This window comes from Dendrobates tinctorius, unplaced genomic scaffold (genome assembly GCF_039654945.1).
Source record: "Dendrobates tinctorius isolate UK_male_01 unplaced genomic scaffold, ASM3965494v1 ptg000022l, whole genome shotgun sequence".
Taxonomy (NCBI): domain Eukaryota; kingdom Metazoa; phylum Chordata; class Amphibia; order Anura; family Dendrobatidae; genus Dendrobates; species Dendrobates tinctorius.
The window spans coordinates 3038927-3060170 of NW_027361690.1; the positions used below are offsets into that span (position 1 = coordinate 3038927).

Genomic DNA, 21244 nt, shown 5'->3' on the forward strand with positions numbered 1-21244 from the left:
AGTTATTTTCTGACTGTAGAAATAAATACTGTGATTGACAACAATGACCCCTACACTGTGTACAGCTGTACTCATCAAATCCATTACCGTTTTACGGCTTTTTATATTGTGTTGTAATCCATACTGAGCCTGAGAGCGTCTGTGTCTGCCTCCTGAAATATCTACGGAGATTTAGAATGTTTATACTATACTATATATACCTGCTATCTGATGATACTGTACACTTTTTCTACTTTTTATATTCTTGTCTAATCCATACTGAGCCTGTGAGTGTCTCTGTGTGACTGATGGAATATATAGGGAGATTGACAATTATCCTTTGACTATATAGAGCTGTACACTTCTGATACAGTACCATATATCTGATGTTATTTCGGGTACATTTTCTCCAAAATTTTGAAGTATGGTGGAAGAGGCCGCTGACGTGGGGGGGCCAGCTGGTGCTGATGGTGGTGGTGCATCTTCTGGTAGTGGCAAAAGCACAATAGCAGCTAAGGCAGGAGGTGTTGAGCCTGCATCATGGTCTGGCTCCGGAACGCCTGGAAGACTACCTTTTCTGGGAGTAGGTTAACCACTTTTAAAGCCGGAGCATCAGGAACTGGTTTTGGCTTACATTGCCGAAACAGACTCCAGCAAATATGCACTCCTCTTCTGAAGTTTCAAAAAATGCAAGCACTGAGTCGTCAAGTGCTGGCTCCTGGTCAGGAAGAACCCCTTTCCTTGTGTCCTTCACCCCCACCAAAAGTGAATGATGCAGCAGGCCACACTTCACATTAGTCCATGTAGCTCTTTCTATCATATCATGCCTGGGTTATCAAGTCAAATCGTGAATTCCCCAGTCCAAGATGAGTCTGACATGGGATGTGGGTGGCCAGCCAGGGCAGTGGGGTTAATCGGTACCGGGCAGGTGTCTCAGAGGGAGGTGTCACGTTGGTGGTGACGACCCGTTCTGTGGCCCTGGGCGTCCATGCAAAGGGGTGAATAACATTTATAGGTGAATGATACGTGACGCCTCCTGTGGCTTCTGATCAGATTGACCCGCCCTGCAGTATCGCTTCTCTAGGACAGATGTTGTGGTGCAGCTAAGATGTAGAACCCCTGCACAGGTAGGGCCGTAGTCGCAGGGCAGATGAAAGAGTTGGTAGATGGTGTGCAGTGCAGGATGTAGCAGAGCCGTGCGCCAGGCGCAGGAGAAAGATGACAGACACAGTCGTGCAGTTCCTTTACAAGTACTTGGTAAGTGCCGTCCGGGACCCAGAGTACAGATGGAGGAGTTGGTCAGCCTGGAAGCAAATTTGGAATTCTCTCTCTGCAGAATAGGTAGTGTGGCCTCTGTTCTAGCGCTTATCTGAGGTACTCGCAGTACTGAGTTCACTGAAGTTCCCACTGTTGACTCTCTTTTGGAACTTTCTCATATGGCAGGCAGCCATAGCCTTTTCCTTCTGGCTCATACACATCACTGCTGGGGCCTCCGAGCCTTAGTTGGGATCAGAGCATTTACTGTTATGTATGAGTCACCGGAGAAGGAAAAAACCAAAATACAAGACAAGCTAAGTCCAAAAAACCGGAGAGGTTGGTAGCTAGCGGATTGCAGACCCCTGATCCTATTCACAACAACTAACAGTAGCCATGGGGTGTTCCTACGGTGGTCCTAGACACCTCGTTCACAGCCGGAGAACTAAATAAACCTAAAGAAAGGGGAAATCTAAACTGCCCCAGAGCAGACCCCAAAGCAATAGACAGCCCCCAACATGTATTGACGGTGAAAACAGATGAAAACACAAACACAGACAGAAAGACAGGCTGAGCAAACGATGGGGCCCTCACTAACTAGATAGGACAGGAAAGAAAAGCAACTGTCTGCAATCACGCAAAAACCCTGCCAAAAATAATGTCCAACATGTCTGATAGAAAAGGCCCTTTAGTCACTAGACTTCAAAATCACTATATCAGCACTCAGGTATATTCTGAAAACAGAGCAAAGAGATCAACTGATTAGAGACAAAAATGGAGTTCAGCCAGTCCCAACCAGGGCTGGCTGAACACAAACACTAAGTAAACCAGACAAAATCTCATGGAACAATAGCAGAGCAAAAACTTAGCTTTAGTAGACAGGACTAAACTGGAGGCCAGAGCTCAGAGCAGAGAGGATCACCAGCAACCCAGCAGGGCATCGGCGGCCTTATATCCACTCAGAGATTCCGGATGTCCAATCACACTCCACCTGTTCAGATGACAGGTTTTTCCTATCCAAATCAATTTCACTACCTCCTTTCACCAGCAGAGGGAGTTCATCGGACATCAAAGGTGAAGGAGAAAATGAGCTCATAACAATTTACAGCTGCTACTTCCTCCGGTTTCTGCTGCAGGACCGTCAGTGTCCCTACAAACTCTGAGACTGGATCCGGACCATGCGCTCCAGCTAGGAGTGAGCCTTAACTCTGCTCATCCTCCAGCTCCCCTTCTCACGTCCACACACTTCCCCTTCCCTTCACAGACTGTCCTAACTTTCCTCCTCCCGACCACAGAGAGCAGCTCCTCAGCAGTTCAGAGGTCTCCCTGCTGGCCTGGAGTGGGAACTGTGTTGTGTTGGTTTAACTGCTAGAGAGATCCTTCGATGCTCCCTAGGAGGAAGGTAATGCCACTGTGGCGACCGTACTCCTGGTGGCGCCACAAGTGCACTGATGCCCAGCCATTGCTAGGTGATTTTGCTGTTACATTGACCCAGACCACTACATTCCCCTCGCACTCTATATAGCCAGAATCTGACCCTGATGAAACTCAGGTTCCCCTTCCCGCATACTATACCACCTTACACGGTGACAAAGAGGAAGGTGCAAATCAAAGTGCAGGTTCCTTGAGCAGGTGGGGCATACTCACGGGCGACGGCACTGGCACAGGGCCCCTCATAGTACGCAAATGTGTCTCTGCTAGTGGGAGGGCCCTCCACCCGCTGTCAGACACACCGCCGTACTATGAGGGGCCCTGTGCCAGTGCCGTCGCCAACGAGTGGGCCCCCCCTGCTTGCTCAGGATCACAGCACTTGCAAAGTTGAAACACTTACGTCTCCCTGCTCCACCGTCGTGACGTCTTCCGCGTTTCCTGACAGTGACATTCTGGTCAGAGAGCGCGATGACATCACGTCTGTACGCCCTCTGTCTAAACAGTCCAAGTGCAGGGAGATGGAAGATGGGGACGATGAGAAGTCCAGACTAGCACAGGGATTCCCTAGCGAGGAGACTTATTTAATTGTTTTCAATGTTGGGACAGCAATTTTTGGGGAGCACTATACTCTGGAGAAAGATATATGAGGCCCACCATACACTGGAACATTCCAAAGGTGGACATCAGACACTGGAGCAGCATTTACAGGGCCCATTAAAGTATACACTGGAGCATTAGAAATGGGGCCCATTATATATGGAGCATTATTTGGGCCCATAAGACAGTGGAGCTTCATCCATCGTGATCAACATATACTGTAGCATTATGTGGAGCCCATCATATACTGTATGGAGCATTATATGGGACCAATGATTCTGTATGGAGAAATATATGGGCCTCATTACTCTGTATAGCGCACTATGTGGTGGCCGTAATACTGCATGGAGTAATATACTGTCCATTTTTGGAGCTATTGGAGAATTTAAAATGGATATCAGTCATGAGATGTAAAAAGTGAGGTATTTTTCATTGTACTATACCGCTATTTCTCTGCCATATCAGAGGATCATGAATTGTGGCATGTCTTAAAGGAGCCCAGTGACACTCTTTGGCCCAGGGCCCACGAAAGTCTGGAGCCAGCCATACCTCCCCCACTACTTTAGCCAAATATGCCCCAGTTTTCAATGCCTAACTATTATTATAAAGTAAATTAAGGTTGACAAGCTTAAGTAATAAGAATTGATGTTTTTGGCATTAAAATGGGCACTGTAGGTGTGTTTCCTGTCCTCCACTCACTGCCGACCTTGGTTCCCCATTGACTTGCATTGGGTTTCGTGTTTCAGTCGGCCTTCGACTTTTCACGATAATAGGCCGATTGCATTCGACCCGACTTTTGAGAAAGTCGGGTTTCATGAAACCCGACCCGAAAAAAGGCAAAGTCACTCATCCCTAGTGTTAACATATTACACAAGGCTTTATGTACATTGTGAGCACTTACTGCTCCCATTGGGACTTATAAATTGAAATGCTATGTCAGCCTGTCTTTTTGGATGAAAAGCAGAGTAAACCAACAGAAATATTCGGAGAACATACAAATTCTATGCGGATGTTGTCCATTGTTGATTCAACCCCAGCCCCCAGCAATGTAAGGCTAAAGTCCCAACTATAGAGCCACCATGCCGCTTTTTACGGTTTATCCTTAGCAGGTGGTAAGTAGTGGGGCGACCATCCTAAAAACAGCAACTCTAGATACCACAGGAATCTTTACCACAATCCTCCTCTAATGTCTAAACTACTCAATCTATTGACTGATTGACTCATCATCGCTTAGAGACACAGAGCAACATTGTAATGGACAGCAATAGACACAGCAGTGGCTAGTAGTACATGGTTTGGTTATAATTTCGGTACCCCAAATACTAGAAGTCTGGCAAGAATCGGGGTGTTACCTGTGGCTTCCTACTTTTTCAAGCTGCACAACAGTGGCCTGTATTTGCATGTGCACCCTACACATTTTTGGTACTTTTATTAATAATGGTTATAACATTTCCTTCACTGATATTGCCATCACTATTATTTTTAGAATTTAAGTGTACATTAATTATTCTACATGCTGCTAGAATTGAACTTTAAAAGGAAAAGTCTATATCCTGCAATGAAAGCCATACTAAATGATCATCATGCCATATATACATGCTGTATAAGTGAACGACTATTTCCACAGTGCGTTGTTACCTTCCATAGCATACTTCATATCCTGGGCAAATAAGTTCCACATCACCTCTGCACTGAGTCTTCCCATGTTAAGCTCCTGAGGAAACCTGAAAGAGAGATCATCCCATCAGTGTTTTCATATAGCATTCAATACAGATATTCCACGTATTATCATGCTTGACAGTAGAATACTTGACTTTTTTATTTGATTTTTGGAGTTCTGGATTATTCTTGCTTTGTTACACGGGTAAAGACCCCCCCACATTGAAGAGAATGCTGACTTCTTCTGTGGTACATACAGTGGGGAAAAAAAGTATTCAGTCAGTCAGCAATAGTGCAAGTTCCACCACTTAAAAAGATGAGAGGCGTCTGTAATTTACATCATAGGTAGACCTCAACTATGGGAGACAAACTGAGAAAAAAAAATCCAGAAAATCACATTGTCTGTTTTTTTTTTCATTTTATTTGCATATTATGGTGGAAAATAAGTATTTGGTCAGAAACAAAATTTCATCTCAATACTTTGTGATATATCCTTTGTTGGCAATGACAGAGGTCAAACGTTTTCTGTAAGTCTTCACAAGGTTGCCACACACTGTTGTTGGTATGTTGGCCCATTCCTCCATGCAGATCTCCTCTAGAGCAGTGATGTTTTTGGCTTTTCGCTTGGCAACACGGACTTTCAACTCCCTCCAAAGGTTTTCTATAGGGTTGAGATCTGGAGACTGGCTAGGCCACTCCAGGACCTTGAAATGCTTCTTACGAAGCCACTCCTTCGTTGCCCTGGCGGTGTGCTTTGGATCATTGTCATGTTGAAAGACCCAGCCACGTTTCATCTTCAATGCCCTTGCTGATGGAAGGAGGTTTGCACTCAAAATCTCACGATACATGGCCCCATTCATTCTTTCATGTACCTGGATCAGTCGTCCTGGCCCCTTTGCAGAGAAACAGCCCCAAAGCATGATGTTTCCACCACCATGCTTTACAGTAGGTATGGTGTTTGATGGATGCAACTCAGTATTCTTTTTCCTCCAAACACGACAAGTTGTGTTTCTACCAAACAGTTCCAGTTTGGTTTCATCAGACCATAGGACATTCTCCCAAAACTCCTCTGGATCATCCAAATGCTCTCTAGTAAACTTCAGATGGGCCCGGACATGTACAGGCTTAAGCAGTGGGACACGTCTGGCACTGCAGGATCTGAGTCCATGGTGGCGTAGTGTGTTACTTATGGTAGGCCTTGTTACATTGGTCCCAGCTCTCTGCAGTTCATTCACTAGGTCCCCCCGCGTGGTTCTGGGATTTTTGCTCACCGTTCTTGTGATCATTCTGACCCCACGGGGTGGGATTTTGCGTGGAGCACCAGATCGAGGGAGATTATCAGTGGTCTTGTATGTCTTCCATTTTCTAATTATTGCTCCCACAGTTGATTTCTTCACTCCAAGCTGGTTGGCTATTGCAGATTCAGTCTTCCCAGCCTGGTGCAGGGCTACAATTTTGTTTCTGGTGTCCTTTGACAGCTCTTTGGTCTTCACCATAGTGGAGTTTGGAGTCAGACTGTTTGAGGGTGTGCACAGGTGTCTTTTTATACTGATAACAAGTTAAACAGGTGCCATTACTACAGGTAATGAGTGGAGGAAAGAGGAGACTCTTAAAGAAGAAGTTACAGGTCTGTGAGAGCCAGAAATCTTGATTGCTTGTTTCTGACCAAATACTTATTTTCCACCATAATATGCAAATAAAATGAAAAAAAAACCAGACAATGTGATTTTCTGGATTTTTTTTTCTCAGTTTGTCTCCCATAGTTGAGGTCTACCTATGATGTAAATTACAGACGCCTCTCATCTTTTTAAGTGGTGGAACTTGCACTATTGCTGACTGACTAAATACTTTTTTTCCCCACTGTATATAATTCTCTTAAATTATTGGCAGTTGATTGAGCAACCTCAATATACTGTATGTCTATGGAATAATGGTATTATGAACTGATGAGCAGAAATAACCATCGGATCAAGAAGCAGATACAGACAGAAGAGGGCCCCTGTGGAAGAACAATATTTGGGCCTTTGCCATTCAATAACTCATCATAATGCACAATTCCATCTGCCTTGGAGGTAGAAGTGGCCTTCTTTCCTCTTGAGCCCCTGTGCAGCTGCACAAATGGTATTTCCACCCCTGATCTGATCTACTTGATCAATATCTTGTTAGTTCTATAACTAAAATAAACATTACCTATTGATGTCACTAGAATTTACATGTTCCATGCCATAACATTAAACCAGGGGGCCTCTTAATAAAACATAGAAAGGCTCCACACTCCGCTTGAATAACCTTCAGGAGGAAGTGTTCGGGCCGTATAAACTTATGATATGGGATTTTATCCTTTCTTTAGTCTCTGAATGATCTGAAAAATTATATTTTTATATTTTGAGGTCGGCATACAGTTGGACTCCATAAAAAAAAAGTTCTTTACGTATAGGGTAGGGAGAAGCACTAAAGCTATGCTACAGCAACGAAAACTTTACTGGGAAGCAGTGCTGGGAGCCTCCCAGCCATATGGTCATTGCTATGGTGCTGCTAAGAGGTACAATCCTGTGGCTAGTCTTTCACACACAACCCACCAATAAATAAAAACAGCAGAACAACCCTGAGGAATTTACTATCAGTGCTGATTTACCTTATTGTGTTATTTGCTGTTAGGCAGATCTGAGAATACAATCCTGAGGTCAGTCTTTCGCACACCAAGAAACAAACACAGTCCTAAGAAATTTATTATAAGTGCTGATTTCCTTTGTGTTTCTTGCGACAGTGTTCATAAGAGAATATACTTATAATCCTGTGCATGATGATCTACACACAAAATGCCAATCAATAAAAACAGCAAAACAAGCATGAGAACGCTTGATTCAGTGCTGATTTCCCTTATTGTGTTCTTTGCAGTAGCACTAATAGGAGGAAACAATCCTGAGTGCAGCGATCTACACACAAACCGCTAATCAATTAAAAAAAGAGAAACTTAAAGGGAACCTATCAGCAGTTTTGGCCAATATAAGATACGGCCACTGCCTTTCAGGGCTTATCTACAGCATTATAGCATGCTGCAGATAAGCCCCCGGTCCGACCAAGATAAGAAAAATAAGTTTTATTATGCTCACCCCGGGGGGGGGGCGATCTGGTGCGGTCTGGTCTGATTGGTGTTGCATGTCCGGCGCTTACCATCTTCTTACGATGCCACCCTCCTGTTGCTTCATAGCTCCCCGGCATCACGCTCCTGCGCAGGCATACTTATCTTCCCTGTTGAGGGCAGAGTAAAGTACTGCAGTGCGCAGGCGCTGGGAATCTCTGACCTTTCCCAGTGGCTGCGCACTGCAGTACTTTTGGTCTGCCCTCAACAGGACAGATAAGTACACCTGCGCAGGAGTGGGATGCTGGGGAGAGATGAAGCAACAGGAGGGTAGCACCACAAGGCGCCGGACCTGCGATATCCATTAGACCAGACCGCACCGGACCGCCCCCCCCCCCCGGGTGAGTATAATAAAACTTATTTTTCTTTTCTTTCAGGTGAGACTGGAGGCTTATCTACAGCATTATAGAATGATGTAGATAAGCCCGGAAAGGTGATGGCCGTATCTTATATCGGTCAAAACTGCTCACAGGTTTGCTTTAACTGAGAAACTGAAAAGTAGTCTGAGACACAGAGGGACAAGGGAGCACAGAGGGCTTATGGGTAAAATAATTTTTCATATTAGCAAAGGGAGGAACATCATACATTTCCTGGACTGTTTACTTTATCTTCCCCTCAGTAAACAGATATCGGAGCTTTAAGGGGTCAGAAGAGAACAAGGAGCAGGAGGCAGTAACCAGGGACCCCAATGTATGAATGATTCTAACACTTTCTTAATATTGTTGAAGTTTTAAAACATTTTAAAGTGGGAAAACCCCTTTAAGGATGCAACTTATTGAGGGCCTTAGGAACAGCATTTTTTATTATGTTTTTATCATCACACCAATATGAAGGCTTGTTTATTTTGTGGTAAGCAGCAACAGGATATCTATCTCTTCATCAATCAACCAATGGGGATGTACTACTCAGACAGGAGCCTGAGGATGTAGTAGCACAATTTGTCATGTCATTATTAGGTCATCTATGAGATGCCCTAACGTAAAGATCTATCATCATTACAGGCCTTCTTTAATAAATCACAATACAATACACAATACATGAAGACACAAGTTGAGTAGTAAATAACTGTTGGCTGCAAATGGAAATCAAATTCAGAATTGTAGATCATTCTACTATCTCAATTTAGAATATTTGTTCCCATCTATTTTAACTCTCTATCATTGATTAATCAGTGTCATTCATGTGCCTCAGCGTTTGCAATGAATGGAAAATCTGAACATTTCAAATCCAGAAAGGAGTAGAGAGATACAGTGACATGTAAAAGTTTTGTCACCTTTGCTCAAAATTAATGTTATTGAGAACAGTTAAGCAAGTTGAAGACCAAATGTGTCATGATTTCAGTGCGGGTTTTACTCGCACACGTGGGGTTAATGTCTGGAACCAGTGCTGATGACTGGCATTTCGGGGGTTAAAGGTTGTGATCCTGGTGCAGGCTTACCTGCACACCTGGGGCTATGATTGTGGCCTCTCCCTGGTTCTGGGGGAGGCTTCTTATAGCCTCAGAACGCTCCCATCCCTGTCAGTTATACTTTCGCCCTTGGCATTGTGTTGTGACCCCTGAGTGTGTTTGTGCTGTGTTCTGGTTACTTGATTCTCTGTGTATGACTCGGTCTGTTCCCTGGATATTGCTTTGGATTCTGCCCGGTACCTTATATGTCTGTTTGGTTTTGATCTCTGCTTGGCCCTGATTATCCACTCTGTCTCATCCCTAGTACTGTACTGTGATCCTGTGTATGACCTTTGGCTTTGTCTGACCTCCCGTCTGTTTATCCCTCCTGTACCTCGCTGGTCTGTACTGTACATGACCTCTGCTTTGCCATAATCTGAGTTCTCTGACTTCTCTGACTCTAAGCCCCGCCCCCTTGCAGCCACATGACCATTCACATGACCGAAGGTCCTGTGTCTGCATTCTAGTCTTCTTAGTGCATTTCCCAGCTATTCTTGTCCCCGGGGGTCCCTGTGGTGCAGGTGAGTCCCTGCTTAGTAGAGGCTGCTTGCCGGCGCTGTCAGGACCCTGACAAAATGATCTTGTGTTTAGGATAATTATCCATTTGTAGAAGCCATCCTCTTTTCAACGTCAGCTATTTTACAGATGATGTTATGTTTGCATCAAGAATTTTGGTTGGTGAGATGTTCTTTTCCTGAAATTCTGTTCCCTTTTTTCTTCACACATACCTTTGATCATTGTGGCCAAGGAGTTCTATTTTAATCTCATCGGTCCACAGGACTTGTTTCCAAAATGCATTAGGCTTTCTTAGATGTTATTTTGCATACTTCTGATACTGAATCTTATGCAGGAGAGGTTTTTCTCCAGAGAAACTACAGAGTCTGCTAAATCTTTCTGAAGATCTTTTGCATTCAAGCGGGGGTTTTGATTTGCCTCTCTAGCAAACCTACAAGCAACTCTTACTGAAATTTTGCTTGGTCTTTCAAACCTTATCTTAACCTGGAGGCTGAGTTTTTTTTAAAGCTGGGAAATTTGCATCACCAGGCCTTTCCTAACGATGATAGTGAAAAAGCCCTAACACTAACAGGCTAATAAAGGTCTGAAACCTTGGTCAAAGTTATGTGAGCACACAAATCACCAAGAGAGCCCAAACTTTTGCATTGGCAAATCTTCCTTTTTTTAATATTAAAATGTGAAAAATGATAATATATTCTTTTTGCCTAAAACATAAAGGGAATGTGTAATGCTTAATTTAAAGCCTTTTAAAGATCATTCCAACTTCAACTTGCTTAACTGTTCTCAATAACGGTAATTTTGAGCAGACGTGCCTAAACTTTTACATGCCACTGTGTGTGTATATACACATGTATATACACTAGTGGCCAAAATTGTGGGTACACTTGAAGTTTATAATAATTTTCGGGGCTTGCTTGATTGTGTAATTATATATATAGCCCCGGCATGCAATCTGTTACTAAAGATATAGGTAGACTTGTTTTTGATATTTTGTCGGTAGTTTTTTTCATTTTGACAAGAAATACCGGACTTCATTCTCTGTGAGTAAAATTCATACAATTTTTGTTATATGTTAACTTTTCTTTATGTCCGCATTAAATTAAAAATAGTGTTTTAAAGCTACAGTCATCACTTGATCTTTTCAGTATAGGTCCTACAGGTTTTAATTTCTTTACAAACTATTGAGAATTTTAATATCTTGTATTTTATTAATATTTGTATTTAATTTTTTAATTGAATAATTATGAATGTCTATTTTGACCTCACAAACTCCTGAATGATTGGGTTTTTTTTTAGATTTTAATCATGCCAGCCACAAAGAGGTCTGATTGGTCTCCAAAAAAGAGAGCTATGGCTATTGTTTTGAGGTAGGAAGGGTACAGTTTCAGAGAAATTGATAGGAAGATGGGTAGAGGAGTCACTGCTTCTGGAGTGCAAAAGCTGTGTTCACGTTTTGCTTATAGTTGCATCATCAAAACTAAGAGTGGAAGAGGAAGGAAAAAGGCAACAACTCCAAAAGCAGACAGAACATTTGTTAGGTTAACCTTGCAAAACAGAAGAGCATCAGCCAAGGAACTCAATCAGTTCTTGCACGATGGAGGAGTTTCAGTGTCGGATAGAACAGTACATCACCGATTACTTGATGCCAGTCTGAAAGCACAAACACCAAGGAAAAAGCCATAAATAAATTTTAAACAGAGAAGTAAGAGAATTTCCTGGGCCAAAGAACATCTTAGCTGGACAACTGAAGATTGGAAGAAAGTAATCTGGAGCAATGAAACGAGAATATCAATTTTTTTGATGGAGTGCGTTATGTTCGGACAAGGCCAAAGGAAGACTGTCTTCCAGAGTGTATGACAGCTACAATGAAACATCATGATAGTGTTATGATATGGGGCTGTATGTCCTGGCATGGAAATGGGAGAATACAGGTCCTTGAGGGAACTGTAAATGCTTCAAAATATATTCATGATGTCCTTGAACCAAAGCTCATCCTATCGTGACCTTGGCAAGGAACAGACCAAAATTATTTTTCAACAGGATGGAGCACCATGTCAAACTGCAAGGCAATGTCTAAAATGGTTTGAAAGCAAACACTGTGCTTTCATGGACAGGAAATAGTCCTGATCTCAACCCTACTGAAAATCTGTGGTCAAGATTAAAGCAATTGGCTTCTAGTAAGCGACCGAGCAACAAACAGGCATTGATTGCAGCTGTTATCAGTTCCTGGTACCATGTTATATCCACAGAGAAGCTGAGAAGTCTTGTTGAATCAATGCCAGGAAGATGCAAAGCTGTTATCGATGTTAAAGGATACCCTACATGCTACTAAAGAAAGAACACATAGGGATAGCATGAAATTAACATATTAGGATGTGATATTTTGATTCAGCCATTCCGCTCTTCTTATAGAAGTAATGAGATATTTTGCATTATGGTAACCTTTTTCCTTCGTAGAGGTGTTTTAATCTACCTTAGACTACTTGTGGCAATATTGTTAGAATCACTTTGTATGATTGAATGCTAAAAACCACACACACACACATATATATATATATATATATATATAAATAACACAATGTGTGTGTGTATCACCAACCAATCACGAAGCATCTTTCATTTCAACAGAGCTATTCAATAGAAGCTGAGCTATGATTGGTTGCTATGAGCAACAGTTTTCCTTGCAACCAGTCACTAAGCATCTCTCATTTCACCAGAGCTGGTTAAAAGAAGCTGAGCTGTGATTGGTTGCAATGAGCAAGTTTTCCCACTTGACAACACCTCAGCAGACACTGACATGGTGGGAGAAATCTAGCTTCCCTGGTAACATAAGCTCCCAGACATTGTCTGCCCCTCCAAAAGGAGCACAGAGCACATGACAGAAATGAATCCCCCCCCTCCTGTGCCCATCTACACATCCTCCATCATATAGGCACATCTTCCCTCTTAAAGGGATCATTAGTATGGAAGTCAGAGCAAATCCATCCAGGGCTTTGGTTTTGACCCCAGGCCTCTTTTAAAGGGATCTCCGGTATGGAAGTTAGGACCGTTCCACACTCAGCTCTGTGGTTCTGACACAAGGATCTCTTAAAGGGATCATTGGTATGGAATTTAGGGCAAGTCCGCTCTGTGCTTTGGTACTGATCCCAGGCCTTTCTTAAAGGGATCTCCAGTATGGAAGTCAGGGCAATTGCCTTCAAATGCTCTGGTACTGACACCAGGCTCTCTTAAAGGGATCTCCTGTATGGAAGTTAGGGCAAATCCCTCAGTGCTCTGATTCTGAGGTAGTGGTCCGGTGGCTCTGGCTGACAGGACGATGTGGGATATTAGGAGTAGTAAACCGGTGGCTCTGGCTGATGGGACGATGTGGGATATTAGGGGTTGTTGTCCGGTGGCTCTGGCTGACGGAATGATGTGGGATATTATAGTGAATGTGGCTATGCGGAGTGGTCGGGACGCTAAACTCAGCTATATATATATATATATATATATATATATATTTATACATATATAGATAGAATCATTATAATTTGTTATAACTAAACGTAGTTAGTTACTATGCCCGGGCAGCGCCGGGCTCTTCAGTTAGCATATTTTTAGTAATGCACTTATAGCTTTAGCCACAAAAGTTTGGTTGTCCACATTTTCAAGGTTCTGCAATATTTTTGTGGATAATAATGGGGAGAAATCACAAACACGAGTTAGAACAACTACACAACTGTGTGTGGGAAACCAGAGCAGTGTATTTCTAGTTAATTAATGTGTTGAGTGCCTTTGGACCTAACAGAAAAAGCGCTCACAGCTGGAATTGTTTGCCATCAATATAAGATTCTTTTCTCAGCATGGGCAAACTAATAGTGAAGAACAAGACTTCGGAAACGACAATAAATAAGTCTATAGGCTTTCATCATCTTGTAGAATAGATTAAACGATAACTGCAAGGCTAGATTTTTAGGTCAATAACTATTCCTGCTAAGAGCAATAGGTTCATCTCAATACGTTTTCTATGGAGCTCTTTAAAACTGATGAAATTGGAAAAAATTAATTGTTTTTCTTTTGATTACAAATATCTGACACCACATGTGTCTTTGTATGTCAACTGCTTCTACACTTGCAGAAATAGGGTGCAATTACACATCTGTGTGAAATGTCCATGTGTTATCCAATTTTTTTTATAATGCAGGACTCTTATCCATAGAGTATAACAGATCCTTTTACACTTCCACAAAAGTAACTGATTGGAAAATGTGATCAGTGACACTCAGACCATGTCTTGCTTTATTGAAATGTTGATGCTGAGGATCAGAAGAGGACATACTTAGTGGGTCTATGCTGCATGATAGAAATCAGGCAGCACACCGACATCCACATGGATGTGTAAATGCACAACTATTTATATACAATATAAAGATGACATATACTTAATAGGTATCTGCATTTACACCATAAGAAGGCAAGCTAAAATAAAGATAAGGAATTTAAGCCTTACGAGTATAGATGAGCGAACCCGAACAGTAAAGTTCGGGGTCCATACCAAACACCTACTGTTTGAGCATGGACCTCGAATATGGACTTTTCCAGGAAATTCGTGTTGCTGTTTGGACTCAGCACGTGCATGATAATGCAAGAAATACCAGTGGATCTAATCGGCAGTAAGATCATTACCATCGGTCAGAGTACTGTTGCTCTCACACTGTCAGATGACAGCATGAGAATGCATGTAAAAAGTTTACCTCTGGTCACAGGCAAAGGGCTGAAGGGACTACTACTCTCATCAGCCTGATAACAGCGAGAGCAGGTGCCGGCTGATGGGAGCATTCATCAGCTGGCGCCTGTGCTATAAATAAGTGAACTTAAAATATGGAGTGGGTTCCTCTGTATTTTTTATAATTAGCCAGGCAAAACTGATAGCTGTGGGCTGCAAAGCTCAACTGCCAGTGTTATCTTTTCTGGTTATCAAGAACAGAGGTGTCCCAATGCTTTTTTTTAAATTTTTAAAATAATTTAAAAAATTGGCATTGGGACCTGCCCATTTTTGACAACCAGCCAAGCTAAAGCGGACAGCTGAGGGCTGGTATTCTCAGGCTGGTAAGGGGCCATGGATATTCCCCCTAAGCCTAAAAATATCAGTCCACAGCCACCCCAGAAAACATGCATCAATTAGATGTGCCAACTCTGGTGCTTTGCCAGGCTCTTCCCACTTGCCCTGTGATTGGTGGCAAGTGGGGTATATTCGTGGGCTTGATGTCATCTTTGTATGTAAGGTGACATCAAGCCCATGGGTTAGTAATGGAGAAGCACCTATCTATTAAAAACCACAGTCTTATTATAAATAAACACACAGCCAGAATAAAGTCCTTTATTTGAAATAAAAAGCACAATTTTACTTTTTTATTTAAAAATAACATACACAATTATAACATTACGTCCATTCTATTAAAGCCCTTGCCCGCTGTAAAAAAAACAAATAATAAACAAAAATACTCATCTAACACCCATTCTATTGAAGCCCTGGTCTCCTGTAATGAAACAAAAATAGAAAACTATTGTATCCCTCACCTGTCTGAGGTGAAGATGTCCCACAATGTAATCTATGTTCTAACTGAGCTCAGTGCTGCACAGTGAGCAGCAGCTCATTCTCCTGAGGTTTTGAGCCTGAATAGTCACATCTTGGCATTGTTTAGGTTGAAAACCATTAATCACAGACTTGGATTACAGTCTGGGGCAATATGTCTGACAGGTGAAGAATATGGTCATTTTTTATTTATTATTATTACAGGAGACCAGGGCTTGAATGGGATAGGTAGTGAATATTATTCTTGCTTATCATTTTATGGTTTTTACAGGGGACAAGGACTTCAATGGAATAGGCGTCAGGTGAGTATAACTGTATTTGTTATTTTTAAATATAAAAATAAACCAGTGTGTATTTTTATTTTAAATAAAGGGCTTTATTTTTGCTGCATGTTTATTTACAATAATGAACAGGCATCTTATAGATGCATCTCCAACCCGTGGGATTGATGTTACCTGACAATAAAAAAGTGACATCAAACCCACAAATATTACCCTACTTGCCACTGCCAAGGGCAAGTGGGAAGAGCTGGGCAAAGCACCAAAATTGGTGCCTCTAATAGAGGCGGCCTTTCCTGGGGCGGCTGCAGGCTGCTATTTTTAGGATGGGTTGGCAAATATTCATGGTCCCTTACCAGCCTGAGAATATTAGCCCCCAGCTGTCTGCTTTAGCTTGGTGGGTTTTCAATAATGGGTGGGACCCCACATCGTTTTTTAAATTATTCATTTAAATAATTTTAAGAAATGGCATTGGGACCCCTCTACTCTTGATAACCGGCCATGCTAAAGCTGACAGCTGAGTGTTGCAGCCTGCAGCCATCTGTTTTGCCTAGATGGTTATCAAAAATAAAGGGAGAACCAATGTAATTTTTTTTCAATTTATTTATAGCGACTGCTTATGAATGCTCCCATCATCCGTCGCTTGCACTGACTGTTATCAGTGACAGCAGGCATAGGCTGATGGGAGTAGTAGTCCCATCAGCCGATGCTTGTGACTGGAGGTAAACTTTTTACCCCTGGTCATAGCTGTGGGCCATCGCTGTCATCTGACAAAGTGGGAACTACAGATCTTTGACTGGAGGTAAGTATATTAACACAAATCAAAGGCAGTGTTTGCCGTACTGTCATGCAAATGACTGAGTGGCAAAGAATGGATGCTCAGGCCACACATTCATGTGTATGGGGTCTGGGTTCGGGTACCCGAAGCAAACTTGCTTTTTTTTTTTTTTAGCTGTTCAGCGAAACCCATCGGACCCAAACATCCAAGGGTTTGCCCAGAACTACTTATGAGCTTTACTTATTTATTTTAATATTTAGAAAGTGATCCTATCCCAAAAATAATAATTTAATAGCAGCTTCAGTGTTAAAGAGAATCTGTCAGCAGGTTTTTGCTTTATTATCTCGGAGCAACATGATGTTGGTGTAGAGACCTGGATTACAATGATATGTCACTTACTGGACTGTTTGGTGCAGTTTTGATAGAATAACGTCTTTACTAGCAGTAGATGTAGCAGTGTTCAGAATGCTGAGCTGTGTATAACCCTGCCCACACCCCTGATAGTCATCTTCATGTATTCTGTCATGATCTCAGTGCGGGTTTGATTTGCATACGTGGGGTTAATGTCTGGAACCAGTGCTGATGACTGGCATTTCTGGGGTTAAACGTTATGATCCCAGTGCAGGCTTACCTGCACACCTGGGACTATGATTGTGGCGTCTCCCTGGTTCTGGGAGAGGCTTCTTATTGCCTCAGGACGCTCCCATCCCCGTCAGTTATACTTTCGCCCTTGGCATTGTGTGGTGACCCCTGAGTGTGTTTGTGCTGTGTTCTGGTTGCTTGATTCTCTGTGTACGACTTGGTCTGTTCTCTGGATATTGCTTTGGATTCTGCTTGGTACCTTCTATGTCTGTTTGGTTTTGACTTCTGCTTGGCCCTGACTATCCGTTCTGTCTCATCCCTGGTACTTTACTGACATCTCTGTGTATGACCTCCATTTTGCCTGACGCTGAGTATTTCTGTATAGTATCCTGCCATCTCTGAAAGCAGGATGCTAAGCCCCGCCCCCTTGCAGTCACATGACCGTAGGTCCTGTGACTGCTTGCCAAACTTCAGCGTCCACAGGTCCTGTGTATCTGTACTTTCTGGTTGTACCTGACCCCGGGCCCCCCTACAGTGCAGGTGAGTCCCTGCTCAGCAGAGGCTGCATGCCGGCACTGACAGGATCCTGACATATACACTGTACATTGTCAGCAAACTGCCAATCAGTTGTGGGAGTGATGTTACACAAATTAGCCTTACTGACCTAGTCAGGTAGTGATAATCTGAAACCTATAGTACAAGGAATATGTATAACCCTAATCAGAAAAATATAGAAGGGTAGTGAAGCACTAGTTCAAGCAGGCAAATAACTATAAACCAAAATAACTGCTTTGAATAATCAACAGAAAACTCCAAAAGAATAAACATACTGTTTACTTTATTGTATGGACACCAATATGACAAGACAAGATAACTGATACATTAACATGACATTAACAGGACAATGATTAAAAAACATACACAATGTTAAAAAATAGCAGACAAAGGCGCATGAACACCATGCAAGTAAATATATTCATAGTGCAAGTGCACAAAGGACAAGTATATAAAGTTAGGAAATATAATTACCAAAAGTGAATAAAAAATATCAAATCCAAAAATGTAGATCATTAAAAAATAAGCGAAAAGAAAATACTGACCCGTGTTCATGGTGGAGATGCTGCTACCGCACCACACTCCACTGAGCGTTTCACACGAGCTCTCTCATGGAGTGATGGGGCAGGATAATGGGAAGGTAAAGTTTTCAATTTAGAAATATATTTTATTTGACTCTCACCGAATTGAATGAGTCTGGCCACTTTAATATCCCTTACATGCTCCAAAATTTGAACACGTAATGGTCTTGAATTTAGGCTTATATAGATGAGGGTAATTTAAATAATAAATAACAACTATTGTTCTGTAATTAACAGTATGAACAATTATGTAGGAACAATTATTTAGAGAATTGCTAAAATTATCTATCTTAATGGCTCTCACAGTCCCCTGATCTAATCATCATTGAAAATCTGTGGCTAGACCTCAAAATAGCAGTGCATGCAAGATGACCAAGGAATCTCACAGAACTGGAAGAATTTTCCAAAGAAGAGTGGATGAAAATCCCTCAAACAAATAATTAAAAGACTCTTGGCTGGCTACAAAATGCATTTACAAGCTGTGATATTTTCAAAAGAGGGGCCTACTAGGTACAAACTATGTAGGGTGCCTAATCTTTTGCATCGGCCTATTTGACTTTTCGTATTTTTTTTAAATATCAAAGATGAAAATATAATGTATTTCTTGCAAAAAAGACGCACTTTTTACCTCCAAATTTAGGAGGAGAATGGGCATGTGACTTACAATCCAAAATGAGCTTACTTCAGGAGGCCAGTGGTGGCAGGAGGAAGGCTATGCAGTGGTGTCTGGGATCTCAGAAGGTGTCTGTGTCGGATGAGCAGTGTCCATTTTAACTATGATATTCTGCAGTGGACTTGGGGAAAACGACCACTGGAAGCAGTACATGAGCAAATTGAGATCCTTCAGCCCACTGCAGGAAAATCATTGGGAAAATGGACTCCACTCACCGGCACCAACACCTTCTGATATCCCATGCACCGCAGCATCGCTCTTGCCGCAGCCGCTGGCCTCCTGAAACATACTGAACATATCTCACTATATGATATATATATATATATACACACACCGTATTTTTCGCTTTATAAGACGCTCCGGATTATAAGACGCACCCCAAATTTTGAGGAGAAAAATAGGAAAAAACGTTTTTTAATAAAATGGTGGTGCTTCTTATAATCCAGGCATCTTATTGCTTACCGGTCTGTCCCCGGGTTGCTGTCGCCCACTCTGTCCCCGGGGTGCTGTTGCCCACTCTATCCCCTGGGTGCTGTTGGCCACTCTGTACCTGGTGCTGCCGCCACCGCGCTGGGTCCTCCGGGTGCTGCCGCCGCGCTGGGTCCCTTGGGTGCTGCTGCTGCCGCCGCGCTAGGTCCCTCGGGTGCTGCTGCCGCCATCTCCCGAGATTTCAGTGCCGAGAGCTCCATCTGCGCTTGCACGGCGGCCATTTTCCAGGAAGCAAGCCACTGCGCAGGCATGGATGGAATGGCAGAGCCCCCCACGCAGCACGGGACAGAGCCCGGTGGCGGCGGCAGGCACTGAGGGACACAGCGTGGCGGCAGCAGAAGCACCTGAGGGACCCAGCGTGGCAGCACCCGGAGGACCCAGCGCGGTGGCGGCAAGTAACGGACACCCGCAACGGCAGCCCAAAAAACGTGTTTGCATTGTAAGACGCACCCCTATTTTCCCCCCAAATTTGGGGGTAAAAAAGTGCATCTTACAAAGCGAAAAATACGGTATACACATATAGATGTTTAAAAGGGCATGTCGGTGTTAGGAAGCTGAATAAACTGAGACCTTGATATCTTTGATCCTATTTACGTACAGTGGGGAAAAAAATGTAGTCACCCACCAATTGTGCAAGGTCTCCCACTTAAAAAGATGAGAGAGGCCTGTAATTGACAGCATAGGTAGACCACAACTTTGAGAGTCAAAATGAGAAAACAAAACCAGAAAATCATCTTGTCTGATTTGGCAAGATTTATTTTACAAATTATGGTGGAAAATAAGTATTTGGTCATTAACTAAAGTTCATCTCAATATTTTGCTATATATCCTTTCTTGGCAATGACAGAGGTCAAAAGTATTCTGTAAGCCTTCACAAGGTTGGCACACACTGTTGGTGGTATATTGGCCCATTCCCCAATGCAGATCTCCTCCAGAGCAGTGAAGGAGAAGAATCGGATCCCTGGCGCACATGGTATGACCTTGGACCTGGTGAGGCGTGAGTGTTGGGCAGTCTCAGGAGGAGATGGATGTCCTGAACAGCACCCACTAAGCCCCTGGACCTGGTGAGGCTGGTGTGTTGGGAAACCCTGGGAGGAGGGCCGCTCCCTGAATAGCACCCGGTGCGCCCTGTGTGTTGGACGGTCTCAGGCAGAGACGGAATGTCCTGAATAACACATAGACAGGACACGTGAGTTTTGTGTGGTGTGTTGGTGTGGCCGGTGTGTTGGGAAACCCTGGGAGGAGGGTCGCTCCCTGAATAGCACTCGGTGCGCCCTGTGTGTTGGACGGTCTCAGGCGAGGAGACGGAACGTCCTGAATAGCACACAGAAAGGACACGTGAGTTTTTTGTGTGGTGCTTTTTCTTTTCTCAACTCAGCCTGCGGTGGCTCAGTGGGAGTCAAGAAGGTGACAAGCGGCTTCCTGTAACTCGGCGGGGTTATGAAGGGGACAAGCGGCTTCCTGTAACTCGGCGAGGTTATGAAGAGGACACCAGCCACTGTGTGTGTGAACAGCAGCTGGTGGTGTCGGTGATCGGTGACAGCAGGAGCTGTGGTGGTGCCAGCAAGGACTTGTGTGGTATCGTTAAAAGACAAACTGTGTTGTGTGAACTGTGGTCTCAGAAGACCGGTATAACGGACATGGAGAAATCCCGGAAGGGGGCGGTGGCCCAAATCGAGGTGGTAGCCCAAAAGGGGGTGGAGTCCCA

General features: G+C 43.2%; 1 protein-coding gene across 1 annotated transcript in view; it reads right to left on the reverse strand.

Annotated features, from left to right (window-relative positions):
- The window catches only part of UNC13C (unc-13 homolog C), a 1077413-nt gene that overhangs the window by 422392 nt on the left and 633777 nt on the right, over positions 1 to 21244 (reverse strand). The window contains exon 20 of the mRNA XM_073568403.1: positions 4900 to 4985. Coding sequence (XP_073424504.1) covers positions 4900 to 4985 — 86 coding nt within the window. The remainder of the gene's footprint in view (positions 1 to 4899; positions 4986 to 21244) is intronic.